Source organism: Eleginops maclovinus, chromosome 13 (assembly GCF_036324505.1).
Source record: "Eleginops maclovinus isolate JMC-PN-2008 ecotype Puerto Natales chromosome 13, JC_Emac_rtc_rv5, whole genome shotgun sequence".
Classification (NCBI taxonomy): Eukaryota; Metazoa; Chordata; class Actinopteri; order Perciformes; family Eleginopidae; genus Eleginops; species Eleginops maclovinus.
The window spans coordinates 16167625-16184744 of record NC_086361.1 but is presented as its reverse complement, the minus strand read 5'-3'; the positions used below and the strand labels follow the sequence as shown (position 1 = coordinate 16184744).

At 39.5% G+C, this 17120-nt stretch overlaps 3 protein-coding genes across 3 annotated transcripts in view; 1 reads left to right on the top strand and 2 right to left on the bottom strand.

The window, feature by feature from the left end:
- Positions 1-2136, bottom strand: part of rapgef5a (Rap guanine nucleotide exchange factor (GEF) 5a) — a 41961-nt gene extending 39825 nt beyond the window's left edge. The window contains exon 1 of the mRNA XM_063898710.1: positions 1777-2136. Within this exon, the coding sequence (XP_063754780.1) occupies positions 1777-1920 (144 nt within the window). The 5' untranslated portion in view covers positions 1921-2136. The remainder of the gene's footprint in view (positions 1-1776) is intronic.
- Positions 2137-11016: 8880 nt separating this feature from the next.
- Positions 11017-13833, top strand: LOC134875426 (interleukin-6-like). The gene is made up of 5 exons (XM_063900002.1): positions 11017-11111; positions 11201-11397; positions 12075-12173; positions 12259-12402; positions 13140-13833. The coding sequence occupies exons 1-5, from the start codon at positions 11096-11098 to the stop codon at positions 13359-13361; spliced, it is 678 nt and encodes a 225-aa protein (XP_063756072.1). The 5' UTR covers positions 11017-11095; the 3' UTR covers positions 13362-13833.
- A 220-nt stretch (positions 13834-14053) lies between these two features.
- On the bottom strand, positions 14054-16893 carry tomm7 (translocase of outer mitochondrial membrane 7 homolog (yeast)). Its single transcript, XM_063900003.1, has 3 exons — positions 16699-16893; positions 15126-15174; positions 14054-14452 (listed from the first exon to the last, which is right to left on the bottom strand). The coding sequence occupies exons 1-3, from the start codon at positions 16799-16801 to the stop codon at positions 14437-14439; spliced, it is 168 nt and encodes a 55-aa protein (XP_063756073.1). The 5' UTR covers positions 16802-16893; the 3' UTR covers positions 14054-14436.
- Positions 16894-17120: the final 227 nt, after the last annotated feature.

Genomic DNA, 17120 nt, shown 5'->3' with positions numbered 1-17120 from the left:
GCGCACATCAAAGAAGCACATGAGGTAATGTGACGATGTCAGACTCTTGATTCCAGCACTTTTCCAGGGCTGAATATATTAGATTCCGCATGGATCAACAACAACAAAAGAAATGTGCAGGTGCCCTCCTCCTCGGATTTGAGATGAGGTTATTATTTTCTTTTTAGCAGTAGAAATTCTGTGCTATTAGTGCAAAAGAACATCACTGGTATTCCCCTCTCACACATCTGTTTTTGGATAATTAATAGATAAAAGGAAGAGCATGTGTGTGTGTGCTAGGTGAAGCAAACTGAACCAACTGCGATGTCTGGAGAGGACCGGTCTGCACAGAACAGCCATACCTTCACACTACTTACCCACGCCTCATCACACTCACCCACGCACGCACTCACACGGAGTTAGAGGAGAAACAAAACTCAATGTTATTTCTTCATCTACTCAGTCTTTCCCTTCTTCAGCTCAGTTATTCAACAAAAACGAAAAAGATGATACGCTTGATGTCATAATTAAAAACACGGTCTGCTATTTTGAGAATAAAACCAGCTTCTGACATGATTGATGTAGCATCATAATTGAGAAACATCCGTAATACTCATTAGGGAAGTAATCCATTCATCCATCCAGCCTTCATGGTTTCAGTGTAATGTTTTTTGTCTGGACTCTTATTTGGTCTTACTTATTTGCATATTCTCTAATGCAGTTCATTACAGGATTACCTATGGTTGAGATGTTTGAGAGGATTTAATCGCATTATACAGACAGGTAACAAGAACACTGAGCAGCCTTGACATGTAAGTCCTTTAAACATCACTTGCAACGTGACATAAACTGTTCATCTCCTCAATCCACAGTGGCTTTACACCACAAATGTTGCATATTTTTAGCACATTTGGGACGTTTGGGAATGGAAGTCTTGGCACCGTGTCCCTGATTCCCACAGAGGCAATCAGGGACACGTTTTTCCTGCCTGCCACCGATGAGATGAAGATGAGCTGAGTGGACACTGTGAGCAGACATTTGGCTTGTCAGGTGTGATCGTTCCACATAAGGGAACACCGTGTCACACACATTTACTGCTTACTAGATCCATCATCACAAAACAGAACCAGAGAGCCCATGAGATTCAATGCTGATGGCTGATCTACAAATGTGCCTCATTTTGACTTGGATTGTAGTAATTTACTAAATTATAGAGTTAAAACAATTAGTTTCACTGAATCAGGATCAAGAGATGCAACAACCATTTACTATTTTAAAAATACCAAGATTTGCTTCCTCTCTTTTTTATATGATTTCAAAGAAAATATCTTTGAATATTGGATAATCACCTTGAGAATTTAGAACTTGTGATAGGCATTTTCACATTTTCAAACAAACAATAGCCTACAATTCAGAGAAAAAAAAAACATGACAGACAACCCAATATCTATTCCTTATTGTATGTGCGTATGTAAGTGAATTTGTTGGGGAGGGATAGTGTTGCCTTGACTACCGGAGTGTGAAGGCATGGTGTCCAAACGCAATTCTAGTTATTATGCATGTAGCACGAACACACGCACACACACACGCGCACACACATTGCCTCTGCGACAGTAATGCTTGTAACAAAATGAAAACACCTGAGTCGTGACGGGGTTACGAAACAGCCCCGCAGCACAGAGCGAGGGGTCTGTAAAAATCACGGTTACAAATACACAACGTGGCTAAGGTTAATCATAACATAAAAACACGGAAAGACGGACAGTCAGTCAGGGGTCGGTTTTCGGAAATACTCACGCTCTTCTTCCGCAGGTGCAGCCCGTGCTTCAGTAGTCCTGGCAGATCCCGAATTTTGTGTTTCAGCTGAGCCTGATCGCGTGCGCTCCGATTCCATCGTAAACCCGCGAGCAAGCCGTCCTCTGCGGGCTCCGAGTCCTCCATGGTCCCCCTCCTGCTCCTGTTTGTCCTCGAGCTACCGCCTGCCACCGCTCCGGAGTTTTAATGTATCCTCACAAGGCGCACCGCCTCCCGCGCCCGTTCGCCATTTCCCCCCCTGCCTCGCGCTCACACTCAGCGACCTGCATCTGCAAAAAACTGCACGACCTACTAAATGTGTATTCCGCAGCACGCCACGCTGCTCCACCCAATGGCTCGCGCGTCCTACTCCTCTGTACTACCAGGTTGATGAGTGTGTGTGTGTGTGTGTGTGTGTGTGTGTGTGTGTGTGTGTGTGTGTGTGTGTGTGTGTGTGTGTGTGTGTGTGTGTGTGTGTGTGTGTGTGTGTGTGTGTGTGTGTGTGTGTGTGTGTGTCTTTCACCCTTCATTTAAATTAAAAGGAGCTTCATTGGCATGGCCATTTCAAAAACATAGAAGTGCCAAAGCATGTTGTACAAGGTGTTACAACGTTAAACATACATGTTACCGGCACAACAACAAAACATTAAACATACATGCCAACTATAACATGTCATTAAAAATCAAAGAAAGTGTGTTTGTGCATGTGTGGTCACTTTGTGCTTTACGCACAGTAGCTACAGTGTACAATGCAACGTAAATATACAAGACAGAAAACCCCAAAATGAATTTCTAAAACAATTTTAAAAATAGTGCAAGATTATGTTGTAAGTAATGCAGCTGGACATACAGCAGTAAACTGTATGTCCAAAAAAAAGAGAACAAGCTAAATGTTGCACAGCATTTTATAGGTGACCAAGTAAATGCAGTCTATATATACATGTAAATAGAATAAGATAAACATAAAAGTTTTGCAGGTGGAGTTGATATTTCAGTATGTCTAATGTTTATTTATGTCCTAGGCTTCACTATTAAAGATAATAGCCTTGGGGGAGGGAAAAAATAAGCAGAAGGTACTTGGTAGGGCTACGTCACCACATTACCTGGCTCGAATTTCCAAAAGTAAACAAAGAGAAGCCATGGAGTGTCAGTCGATGTGTGGGAGGTTGTATGTTCTGCACAGCAGAGTCTATGTTCCAGGTGTGGAGCTGCATCGTGTCCTGACTGTGAGAATAGCTGTGGAGTTTCATTCCAGTTTTACCTGAGGCAGAAAGCTGATGAGCTGAAACATGAGACGGTCTCAAACCTCCAGCCTGTGAGGGGCTGAAGATGAGACGCCTTTGGTTCCCCACTCTTTACATTTCCATAATAGTCATCATCAGACAGTACTTTGAAACTCTTCCTTTTGTTAGAGGCAGTGTACAGTATGTTTACTTAGCATGCTGGTTAGCCCAGTGTGTCTCATGTTGACTTTTAAAGCCTGTTTGATGTAGCCAACATGTTTTAATATTGTGTTTCTTATTTTGAAATACCTGAACTTCCCTGGCATCATAAAGAGCAACTATGTTTCAATGCATTTTGCTTCCTGTACCACATTCTGTACAGTGGACAAGAAGAAATTCACTGTATGGCTTGAAAAAGAACTCAGCTCTGTTGGGAAATTAGAAAAATGCATTCAATTAGATTACAAGGGAAGATGATCAGAAGGAGACTTTGTATTGAGTAGATCCAAGCAAGTTCAGTTTGAGTGCAGTGGGTTTAGTTTTATAACTCAAACGTCGGGTCTGCTTTCCTGATAGGACTTGTAATCTGGGATAATTGGCCCCTTTCAGGGACTCAGATTATACCAACACCATGGCCGTCAGCTGTAAGGGGCAGCCATACTGTTTAGCAGCTGAAACACACACACACACACACACACACACACACACACACACACACACACACACGCACGTGCCATTTTTGGTTCAGACCAAAGGCTAGCTTTAACGTTTCATCCACTAACATGATAAATGTACGTTTGGTGCTAAATCGAGACTCAAATGATGAACAGAAACAATGATGTGTTCTATAATACTCACCTTTCTCTCTCATTGCTCTCCATATTTGTCAGTGTCACTTCAACTTTGAAATGTTGACATTAATTAATAACGGGTGGCATTAGCACAGTTTTAGGGGACTTGGCTTGAAGCTGGAGGGTAGTGGGTTAAAGTCCCACACAGATCCCGGTGCAGAGTATGTGCCGTTACCTGGAGAGGAACCAGTTTATATTGGGCACTGCCTATAGGTGCCCTTGAGCAAAGCTCTAACTGCTTGGAGCTCCCACTGTGGGGAAGACTCTTCACTCTAAAATGTCCACAATAAGGTCCTGTGTGTGCATTTGTGTGGATTTTGGGCATGTTTTTACTGAATGGCAAAGCTGTTGTTTGCAAAGACTAACAATAGTTTGTTTGGCTTTATACCTTCGATCTAATACATTGTAATCACGCAATCTTTTCACAATTCATAGAGAACCATGTCAGCGGCAACTTCTGTGTGTGGTGTTTGGCTGTACTGAAACATTCAATTTCTAGTCTTTATAGGATATACAGCCAAAGCAGATAAACAGAACGCTGAGAGGCAAAGGGCTGTGTGTCCGATTCAAACCTGGTCTGCTCCTTGAGAATTTCGCCTTAGTTCATGTGGCATCCTCTCTAGCATGTGAGATATGAACAGAAGAAAAAAAGCATAATGTCTGCAGTAAGATGCCAAAGTAGAGCTAAACCCAATTACTCAACTGTAACCCAAACCCTTCTTCCACTTCTTTTTCAGATCATCATGAAGATAGCTCCAGAGAAACAGATCTGGCAGCTGTGACAACCAGTTATCCCTGATGAAGGAAATGCTGCCAGACAGCCATTGAAAATGGTTGTTTGCAATTAAATAAACAAAGCCATCCATCGGACATTTTAATTGAATCCATAGAATTGGCACCGTAAATGTGTCATGTATAGGTCGAGGCTGAGGAGAAGTATGATAATCAGCTCTCTTTCTCCACAGTAGTCCAGTAGCAAATGATCAAAGGACCTGAGTTAGGAATTACTGTACATGATAAGAGACGTACAGTAACTTCAATAGCTCTCCGGCAAATCTAAAGAAAGAATTTTTACTTTAGACTTTAAACACCAGCTGATGCTTGAAAGTGAAAGAAGGAAATAAGGGAAACTCAGTGTTTGCTGAATTGCTGAAAAGGCAAAAGAAAAGGAGGGGACTTTGGGCTTTCTTGTGCCGACTCTGGAGTATGATGAAATATGCTGCTCTGCGGTCTCTGGGGACCACTGTGACCAGCCGCTGATACACACACACACACACAAGCACACACACACACACACACACACACACACACACACACACACACACACACACACACACATATGCACACGCAGCAAAATCAAATAAACCTGATAGCACAGCATTGGAATGAATGAGCCCTACATACAGTAGTAGTGCACCCACCATACTGTACGGTACTATACACGATACATGATGATGAACAGGGAGAATGGATTAAAGGGGGAGGGGAAAGAAAGTAAGGAAGGAGATGGGGAAAGGGTAGAACAAGAGGGCCGGAGCAAGGAGAGAGAGAGAGATAGTAAACCAATTACCATAGGACTGGAGAAAGCCTTTCATCCCAAAACTGTCTCCAGACTTGGAAATATACACACTTTTTTATGCCTCCCTTCTGCATGCAAATACCGTATCCACACACACATGGTCAGACATCTCTCTTTATCACTCACTCACACACATTTTCAGAGCCCTCTTCAAACAAATGCACTCTTGATTAAATATTGAAGAGTGCCTCTGGCGAACCGAGAAGAGATACAATTCCTCTGCTCTCTTATGGAGCTCTCTGTCCATTGGAGAAAAAAAAGAAATGCCAAAGGAAGGGAGGGAGAATAAGAGGAAAGAACACGGTGGGCTGAGAAAAAAGCAACAAAGGGAAGGGGAGGATGGAGAGGAGTGGAGAGAGTGATGGGTGAGAAACCAGCTGAAGACAGGAAAGGAGAAACTGAAAGCAGACAGAAAGAAGAGGACAGAATTTGAATTAAAAGAAAAAGTGAGGAGAGGACTGCCATGCTAAAATGAACAAGAAACTGTAACACAATATGACAGATAAGGTCACGTATAAAAGAGCAGAAGCAAAGCTCACACCATGAAATGCCCTGTGTGGTTTTCAGTAGCTGCACTGCCCTTCAGACAGTATTACAAAAATACTTTTCGAGCCATGTCAGCGAGACCAAAATATATTAACAAATGGATTGGATGGATCGCTTTTTGACAATCGTTAATCGTCCCCAGAGGATCAGTGCTAATGAGTGTCAAAATTTCAGTTTGTTCAATACTTAAAAACGATGTGTTTGATTATCAAATGTTAAAATGCTTACACACTCAAATAAAAAGTTGAATACTAGACCCTGTAAACATCACGTTAGCATTTAGCTTACTGTGCCTATGTAGGATATGCCTTAAAGTGCACCAAGCATGGGACGCTTGGTCTTGTTTAACTCATATAGGGTCAGTTTATGCCTGCAAAACACTGATATAAGCATGTTAGTGTATGAAGCCAAACATCTTATGAACCAGCATGGGTGGCAACGTGATGAGATAAACAGTTTTGCTTCCAAACAAAGAAAACACTTTTAATGGACTTCAAGGCGATCCATTCCTGCTGAGACAACTAAAAAGCCATTAGATAATAAATACTTCACACACTGCACAGTAACAAAATGAGCCTGGCACACATGAACATATGAGAGTATATGTATGTATGCAGTCAAACAAACACTGCCATGTGCACAGAGGCCCTCAAGCTATTTCTGTTCAATATGAGGGTCATAAATTATTGGTGTACTGCGTGGGAAAAGCACAGAACAGTCCTCTCCATACTGAACGATTCCTCTCAACATGAATGCTGCGTGAGGGTCATCTAGCGGTGACCATGGTGTACTGCACTGTTTAGTATTTGGCCATTATAGTCAATGTTGCAAATCAATGGACTAAAACTTCTTTATATTAAACTGCTTTATAGTAACACTGAAATGTTAGGGGTTTTGATCATTAATGTGGTTAACATAGATTTCCCAGGGTCACTGCCAAACACAGCCAATTACTGATTTATTTATTTTTAAATCCTTAAAGAAATGTGCTTTAAAATATCAATATATCAATTTAAATGCTTGAATAAACGGTGATAGAAGAATATATAGAGTTATGGGACATTTGCTGACATAATACATTTATTTAAAGTCAACGTTTGAGTTTTTTCAGGGTGTGAAAATACATTAACTTCCTTTTTTCCATATGATGATGTAATATTTTTATATATTTTATAGGAAGATAATTTGGCAAGGATAAACACTGACATACCATGACACATTTGACTGAACTGTATAAAATAGAAGACATTTTGCATCAGAAATATTGAGCAGACCTCCCTTGAATTTGCGTTTCATCGATAATGAAAGGACAAAAAGAGGATATGACTACACTTTTCCTTTCTCAGGGAGTAACTGAGATGGCAATATTAAACCTCTAAAAAAAACAGTTGCAAGTTAATAGAAAAAGTGACAGTATTATTTGCTTAAATGTGAATACAGACTCATGTTCTCCATGACGTTTTTTGGGAATTCACTTTAACAGATTGTATCCCCCCCCCCATTCTTAGTCATGTATTTCATAAGAAGTATGAGAGGAACTAAAACTAAAATGGTCCTGCATTGAAACTGAACACAGTTAAAGAATTTCATGGACATTGAGTCTTATTGTGTAACTCAAGTAATGTAATGAAAGGAGTGTCTCTGCATGTCTTGGCATTTTGCCCTCCCACCATGACCATGCATGATGATGCTGAACAAAGTTCATCTTAAAAAATAGTAGACACTTATTCAGCTTTTTTAACTCTTTTATGTATTTTATGAGAGAGTCACTCTTTGAGAAAAAACACGCAGTAAATCATAATGTCAAGCAGTGGCTCAGTAAGTAGGGGCTTGGACTGGGAATCGTAGGGTCGCCGGTTCAAGTCCCCGAACAGACTTGAAAAAATATGGAAAGTGGACTGCTACTTGGAGAGGTCCCAGTTCACCTCCTAGGCCCTGCTGTGGTGCCCTTGAGCAAGGCACCGGACACCTCCAATCCCCCCTCCCTATTGCTCCCCGGGCGCTGCACAATAGCTGCCCACTGCTCCTAGTACTAGGATGGGTTAAATGCAGAGGACCAATTTCACTGTGTGTGCTCTGCTGTGTGCATGTATGTGACTAATAAAGAGGGTTTCATCCTCCGATTCTTCTTCGATTATGTGCGTTAACTCCAAGCTGCTTAGCGTTAAGCTCCTTTTAAAATGCAAAGTATCAAAGCAGAAAAACTATAGTGCAAACATACAACTTACTGCACACACACACACACACACACACACACACACACACACACACACACACACACACACACACACACACACACACACACACACACACACACTCACACATACTGTACATACTGTACACACTCTCCCATACAAAGATACCAGCACACACCCAAACCTCTGAGACAAATCCTTTTGCCATAAAAAGTTGCTTTATCCATGTTTATCAAATTTGGGGAAATAATGAATGTTGTATTTGAATGATGATCTAATTAAAAGGAACAGCGTTTTTATATCAACAATATGTCTGTCTGTCTGTCTGTCTGTCTGTCTGTCTGTCTGTCTGTCTGTCTGTCTGTGTGTGTGTGTGTGTGTGTGTGTGTGTGTGTGTGTGTGTGTGTGTGTGTGTGTGTGTGTGTGTGTGTGTGTGTGTGTGTGTGTGTGTATGTATGTATGTATGTATGTATGTATGTATGTATGTATGTATGTATGTATGTATGTATGTTTACATGCATGTGGTGGACAGTTCTTGTACTGTATGTGGTCCAAATAAAAGCAGAAATGAGAGTCATCCAGCTCACAAACAATTCTACACCAACACTAAGATTGAGCCAAATACTCACAAACACATTACATTGGTGAATGAGCCTCAATGTTATTATTATTAAAGGTTTGGAATTGGTATTTATGTATTAATCAAGAGCTTGTTAAAACAGAGCAAAGTGAAAGTTAGCTCTTCAGCGGGGAGGAAAATGAGCAGGATTGGCACTTCCCGATAACCTTAAACTGTGCAACCACTGAGCTATTCTGAAGTCTCAAACTGTCCATTGAAAGTCCCAAAACACTTCATGCTCAAAATTGCACACAAACCCAATCTTACAACATACTTTCATCACTTACTATGCATGTCTTTGCTATCTTTAAATTAATTTGAGAATTCTCCAGTTTCCCTTGAGTAATCCCAATAGACAGAGGGGAAGTTAGATATCAAAAATAGTAGGTTTGGGGAATTAAAGTAAATTGAGTATTTTGATTTCAAAACGTCTCACTGTGGAGCAAAGCGCTAATTCTGTAACATGTTGCAATGATGAATTGAATTAAAAACAGTTAGCAAGTAATTCATATTTGAAAGAAAGGAATAAACTCGTTGTCTTCCCTTTCCTTCTGTTTTAGGTGATTACAAGAAGAATGTGTGAGTAATTGACATATCAAACATTCTGAGTCTGATTCAGATTAGGGTCATATTTAGGCCACATTCCAGTTCCACTGAATGATGAGTTACTGTAGAATGTGTGTGTGTGTGTGTGTGTGTGTGTGTGTGTGTGTGTGTGTGTGTGTGTGTGTGTGTGTGTGTGTGTGTGTGTGTGTGTGTGTGTGTGTGTGTGTGTATTATTTCTCATAAGTTCATTAGTGGTGTTTTTGAATATAATTTGTCTTATTTTTCCAGACCAAGGTTAAGGTTGAAGCATTTTCAAAGCTATTTGAAAAGCACATATAATATACATTTCACAGCTCACACATGTCCATAATGTTTTACTATCTTACAGTCAAACCTAAAACTGGAATTGTATTGAAAATCTAAATTGTATAGGCTACAATAAATACATTTATTATTCTGCAATTCTCAAAAGATCAGTGTTGTTAATAATGGAATCAAAATTAGAAAGAACTTTAAATTAAGATGATTTAATGCTTCTTCTTTTTTTTGTTACACCTGTTCGAAGCTTATTACTGTACCTGTATTGTTTTTGTATAACACTGATCCTTGATGTGTCTTCTTTTTTATTTGGTAACTCACATTCAAGGATACAACAAAGATTTTTCTCCTTTTAAACAGGATGCACAGATTTGAGCTACTACAACTCACAGAGAATATCCAGAGTTGTAAATATTTTAATTGTGGAAATGTAAATTATAAGTAACGTTTATATTATTTTATAATATAGAAATAATAGTTTTTTTTTAAAATATTTAAGATTGTGGTGATTCACAGCTTTTGAGTTTTACGAAAATGACTGTGGCTTGGAAATGGCAAGCTGGATCAAAAGTCATCCCCCTTACTCATCAAGAAATCGTTAACTTACTCATGAATGGGAAAGGGGAGTATCAGGACTAATATTGGAACAGGAACATAATGATGAAGAAACAAAAAAAAAAAAACACACTGATTACATGAGACATGTGGCACCCATTGAACTGGTAAATGGTGACATATTCGCTATAGTATACACAGACATGACCAGAATCTAAATACCTACTTGATGGCACAGTGTGAAAGATATTGATCATTTCAGGAAGTATAGTGACATGATAAACATTTTCATAACATCATTAAAAGGGGAGGACGTTTTGTGTAAATAGATAGATAGGCAGTTTATATCTGGGTTATTAAAACAAAAAATCTACAGAAAAATGTATTTCTTGTCACTGGGTATTTATTTTATGTTGATTTCACCACCAACAATCTTTTGGGAATACTGCCATGCAAATGCATTGGATTTTCCCTTTTAATTGTATGTCATTGGGATTGTTTTGCTCGTCAATAACGAGTATGTGTTCTGAAAATTGCTTTATTATTATTTCAATTGTTAAAAAATAACGTAGCAGTTTATCTTTTATTTTTAAGTAGCGAGAAAAGGGTTAAAGCAGCTTGTATACCTTCTAGAAATTCCTGCTCCCGGTGGTCAATTCCATAACGAAATCTCCTGCCATCTTCAACAAATTCACCACTAACCACAGACTGATGCCAGACCGGATGCTTGACGCAAACTATTAATTCCGTGCCTGATGCATGGAGATATTGGGAAATCCCTCAAGCAGAATATAAAATGACAGCCCATCGCAAAGCCAAGACAACTTCTTCTGGCCCTGGCAGCCCTCATCATCAGTGGAAACTCAACAAGTGCTTCCCGGCAGCTCAACATGTCTCCTAAACTCAGTAAGTTGTTAGTCGGCTGTCTGTTGCATAAAGTTTCCTGCGTCTTTTCTACCTTTATTCACAACTAGTCGTGCTTTTCCTCTCCGCAGACACGTATTGGCTCTCTGCTGTGATGCTGTGCGCTCTGCTGCTGTGCGCCCTCGGAGCTCCGGTTGGAGACTCACCCACCGACAGCCCGGAAGCCGGTGACACCTCAGGTGAAGAGGAAGTGGAGCCCAACGACCTACTTAACAACTCCGAGGTCTGGGATCTGATCCTTGGAGCAACCAAACGTCACGAAAACGAGGTGGGTAAAAAACGTGTTAGGAAATTCTCTGAGATGTCTGTGAGACTCACTTTATCAAGTTTTGAGTCGTGTTCAGAGGTGGAAGAAGTATTCAGATCGTGTACTTAAGTAAAAGTAGAAGTACCAGAGTGTAGGAATACTCAAATAAAAGTCCTGCATTCAAAATGTTACTCAAGTAGAAGTATAAACGTATTAGCATCAAAAATAGAAGAACTCATTATGCAGATTGGCCCATTTCAGAATCACAATTATTATATGTTTTGATTATAATCATTGGGGCATTAAAGTGTTATCAAAAGGTGCAGCTAGTTTGAATGACTTTGTATACTGCAGGGTAGCTGGTGAAGTTACTTCAGGTGTAACTAAAGTCTTATTTAAGGGTTGATTATATTTCACATCGTTAATCCAAATCTGCAAAGTAATTTAAGGTATTAAATAAATGTACTGGAGTAAAAGTACATGGTTTACCTCGAAATTGTAGTGGGATATAAACACAAACTAGCAAAAAATTGAAAGACTCAAGTAAAGTACCTCAAGATTATACTCAAGTACAGTACTTGAGAGTAGATCTACTTAGTTACTTTACACCATGGGCATGTTTAAATGTTAGTGTGGGCTCACTTCCTGATCACAACCTGCATTCCTTACCTCCGTGATTTTCCTTTCCCCTCTATCAGTTTGAAAATGAATTCCACAATCAGGTGAAATATGAATTTCTGGATGAGTACAAAATCTCCTCACTTCCAGAGCGCTGCCCTTACACCAACTTCACCAAGGTAGGTCTCCCCCCTTGCCACATTGTGACACTGATAAAAGAAAACTGGCTGAGCACTGACAGTGATTTCCTTTTCCTCTCTTAAGGAGGATTGTCTTAAAAGGTTGGTCCAAGGTGTGCAGATCTACACAGTTCTTCTCAGGCACGTGGAGAAGGAGTACCCCAACAGCTTGATCTGCGCTGAGGTCAAATCCAACAGCGGCCGACTGATTAACGTGATCAAACACAAAGTGGGTCTCTTCCTTTTGTCTTAAGAAACTTGAAATTGTAGCGGTCTTAATGCACAGTGGTGTCTTTTGGCTTTGTCTTCATGTAATGGGTTTTCATATGGTTACGTCTTTAATCATCTTTGCTGTAGACAATAACAGAAAAACTGTTTACATCTTTACGCAGGTTAAAGTAGCTTTGTAAAACTGGAATAAAAAACGATTCAAGTAGGACTCATTTACAAATGTATAGTGCATTATCAAAAAGTACTCATTTTAGCCGAATGCCACCCATTAGTTTAACACTGTTACATTAGCGGATTATTGTTACTGATGCATTCATGTTAGTATATGTTCAAAACAATGCACTTATCAAGTGCTTGATCAGGTCTTTCGTATGATTTACATACTACTAGTACTACTAGTCATTCACCAATTGATAAAGAGCAGTACCACTTGCTCTAGGGAAGCTAACATTCCTACACATTCACACACAGTTGAGAAATACGGGATACATCGACACATGGACTGCACGGGCTGGGATCGAACCCAGAACCTTTTTATTGAAAGGCGACACGCTCCCTCGCAGTCACAGTCTTATACTGTTTGGTTATTGAAAAGTTGGCAATTTGTATTAATAAAACTAGAGGTTGTGTGTGTGTGTGTGTGTGTGTGTGTGTGTGTGGTGATGTGCTATAGGAATGGATTTGACTTCACTCTACATTTAGAGATATAATACAGCTGTCACTTCTGCCTCACAGATGAAGAACCCTGAGCAGGTGACGGCGCTGACCAGCAGCCAGGAAGTGCAGCTGCTGAAGGACCTCGACAACCCCAACACCTTCCACAGAAAGATGACTGCACACAACATTCTGCGCCAGCTCCACTACTTCCTCCTGAAGGGCAAGCGAGCGATTGCTAAGAGAGAGAGAAGCAGAGGAAGTACGGCCAAAGAGGGTTTGGGCATCTTTCAGATCCTATAACCGAAGATATTTAAAATCAGTAGAGAGGGAATACCTCAGGGATAAACGGTGCTGTTCTCAAAAATCAAGTTGGTTTTTCAGTGTGTATGTATAGTGGCCATCTATAATAGTATAACACTTTAAGGCCTCAGGGCCTGTATTGCCCACTATTCTAACATTTATTTTATTTATTTATACTTTGGGGGAAAGTGTTATTTATTAGTCATTGTAAAATTCATGATTGTAGGTTTCTTGCACTAAAGTTATTTATGAATATAAGTTATTTGAGGTTGATGAATTGATAGAGTGTGATTTTACTTCAGCACCATTGATGGCGCTGCTTTTCAGGCCAAATTTGTATCATTCACTTTTATAAACAATGATTTTATACTTACAGTACTTTTAATTATTTATTTACAACTATTAAACTCAATTTGCTGTGGATTTAATTACAATGCAATTAGCCGTCTGTTTTTTGAACGCACACAATAAATAAGTGAAAAACAATGTTTCGATAAGTTTTCACATTTCATTGCAGGGTTGCAACATTTCTGTCCACAAACCATTTATCACTTTTACAGATTTAGATTCATCTTAAAAATATGACTCGAAAAACAGACATTAATGTTTGTCAGTGTTTTTAACCTATTTTTATGACAAAATACCAATTTTAGGTTAGGCATCAACATTAATCATGTTAGTAAAAAGACAGATTGACATTTCTTAGCGGATTTATTCTCAGACATCTTAAATTACAAATAAAAAGAGGAAAACATGGAACGAAAGGTATATCCAGACATCGCTGTCTCACACAGCAAAACACCAACAGATAGCCCAGTCAACACTGAGGACGAATTTTTGATTCCAGCTTGGTAACACAAATCTCTTTTATCCAAGGAGCCAGAACTCTCCATACTTCTACTGTATGTTAGGCCATGGACATTATGACAGCACACAACGTCATTAGGTCTCCGACGTTGTACAGCAAGATTTATAGAGAGGGAAAGAAAGAAAATGTCCATTTCCTGGCTTTCTGATGACAGTTAGGTCACATGGTCTTGATGATGGGAGGGGACCGGATGTTCAGAGACGTTCCTCAGCCCCATAGCAAACTACAGAGGAGAAAAATAAAGGTTCAAGTAGACTCCTGAAAATCAACAAGTCACTTGAAAAAAACAACAACATCCGAGAGTCAGGGACAATCATTCCCAAATGTTTACTGTAACTTAGACATGTCTTTTTAAATCCATGGATGAGCTACTTAAATAGGTTGGAAATTAAACATTACAGTGGAAAATTGCAGTTGTTGGACCCCGTAATAAAAAAAAACCTGGCAACTATAACATCCTATTTCCAATGTTGTAGTTTTTATAAGACTTTTGATAGATTTATTTAAGGATTTATCTTAAAATGTTTTCAATACCTTTTAAACTTTATTAAGGATACCAGGGAATCCTGTCAGAGGTGTCAAATGCTCAAAGTGTTAAGGAGAGGAGAAAATGTAAAGTAGTTGCCCTTTTTTTGTTTATAACAAGCCAATAGTGACATATGATTTGATTGGTGAGATAAATACTGGATTGCATGATATCTACTGTTCCTTCTTAACATTATTTTTAGTTATTATCCTGTGTTACTCTGGCAATGGAAATGTAGGTTTGTGCATTGAGGACAAAACAACTTGTAAGATCAGGTGACAGCTAACACAACTATTCTGCTACTAAAGGAAATGTGCGAAGCTGTAAAATCTACCTTTTAGCATCACATTTCACACTTCTCTGTCCTCACCTTAAGACTGTGGGTTCAGGCATTCCTGGATCTGCTCCTCGTTTAAAACCTGGAAATCAAAACATACAAATGAATATAAGCATACCAGTTTGCATTTTCATTCACATTTAAATATGATGTATATGTGTGATAAAGCAAGTACAGCACATAGTTCATCCATAGGAACCTATTAAGACTTTCTGTAAGCATCTAGTTTTTTTGTGTTGGCAAAAGTAGCATATAATGGCACACAGTTTCGAAAAAAACCTTAAATTGTGCCTATGCACCTAAAAATGACAGCAATAACCTCCCCTAACCAATTCCCCACTGTTTGACCTGTCAATAGTTTCACTGGGCCATTACAACACACTCCAGTTCCCATTTGCATCACTATGAAAGGAACCAACTGTGATGCAACTGATTCTTTAGAAAATATGTTTTTTAGAAAACTGAAAAAGGCCTCCTCTTAAAAATCTTACAAAACTAGAACCACAGTTGATTATTTTCATGGCAGTTCACATCGGAAAAACTAAAACCAAAAGATTTAGGCATTTCTATTTTACAAATGAATCAACTTTTATTGTAGATTAATAATCCCTAAAGTAAGCTGTTTCTACATCATAGTCACCTGAATATGAAACGTTATTACTGAGGATGGTAACGCATCAGCAATAAATTACATGTTCAAACAAAGACAAGTCTCCCCTTAAAATATAAATTAGTTGCAAAAGAGGAACGAATGCAAAAAAAGCTTAAGAAATAAAGGAAAACGAGAGGGGAGAAAGCATGTCATCAGCGTTGGTGTTTCCAAAATGAGAAATGAGAGGATTCACTCTCACAGGGCAACTCCAACAGGAGTGAGGTCACACATGCAAAACTCTCCACTTCCTCATCTTATCTCCAAGAACCACTACCAGGTATTTCAGTGAACCAGGCATTTAACACCAAATCATTAGGCATGCCCAAGGACCTTGCACAACCACCTCAAGGTCACAAGTTTTTGATCATTTTGTTCCAAGGAAACTTGCCATCATAGAGAAGACCATTCAATATCTCTCCTTCATTCACATACTAGCACTGAACGCTCCTTCATACAATAACCTCCAAAGCTTGCTTTTAACAAGGTGTACAGCTTGCATTCATGGGCCGTTTGGATTCCTTGCTTTCATTCCGCAGTTTTCCCATGTTATCATGACTTTCACAAACACCATGACACAGATCATCAATATGCAATACATCACATGCATTGTATAACTTTTCCAGAGGGGCTGTTCAAAATCTAAAGACTACTTCAAAGATATAACACCTTTAATGTTACATGAATACTACAGAACCAAATCATGTATTATTAACACAACTACAATGGGAGTCAAACCCCTGTGGTCCTGTTGTGTTTCATACTTATATACTTCCAATAAAGAGTGTCAATCATAAGCTTTATTGGTTTAAACGTATAACCACCAACCCAACCTGGGAAGAATATCACTAAGCTAGCTCCTAGTTGAGGGCTAGTGTGCTAAGCTAACCGGCTAATGTTAGCGAGGAACACCCCCTCATCCCGCCGTCTCCCCACTACTGCTGATCGGATACTGACCGAGGTACAACACAGTCGGGATGAAACCCCATCGGATGACGAACTGGCCGCACTGGAACAGCTGCTGCAGCCGCTGTTTGGACTCTTTGCTCAGTTTAGCCATGTGTTTATCCTGAACAGCGAGGATGCTGCAACCACCAAGGACAAGGAAGCGGAAGTGACGTAGGGAACCGGCTGATCTTTCTGTGATCGGTTGCCATCTGGTGTACACACGTGTAACTGCGCCATTGTATATAACCGTAGTGACTTCACAGGACTTTATTTGGGGCATCTGTGAGTGATCATGAATGATTTATATGTGGATCAAAAACCTTGTTATCCTTGATGTCTTTCTTTGTCCCTCCTTTCTGCCCTATCATTGGCTACTGTGTAGTAACGTAGGCTTGTTTCTGTGTACATCCCATGTATAATTATGTCTTTAC

Excerpts from the sequence above, each read along its gene's own strand:
- LOC134875426 (XM_063900002.1), top strand. Across the intron at positions 11,398-12,074 it reads CCAAACGTCACGAAAACGAG|TTTGAAAATGAATTCCACAA; the intron begins GTGGGTAAAAAA and ends CCCCTCTATCAG. Across the intron at positions 12,174-12,258 it reads CTTACACCAACTTCACCAAG|GAGGATTGTCTTAAAAGGTT; the intron begins GTAGGTCTCCCC and ends TCCTCTCTTAAG.
- tomm7 (XM_063900003.1), bottom strand. The coding sequence starts at position 16,801 with ATGGCTAAACTGAGCAAAGAGTCCAAACAGCGGCTGCAGCAGCTGTTC. Across the intron at positions 15,175-16,698 it reads CCCGACTGTGTTGTACCTCG|GTTTTAAACGAGGAGCAGAT; the intron begins GTCAGTATCCGA and ends TTTGATTTCCAG.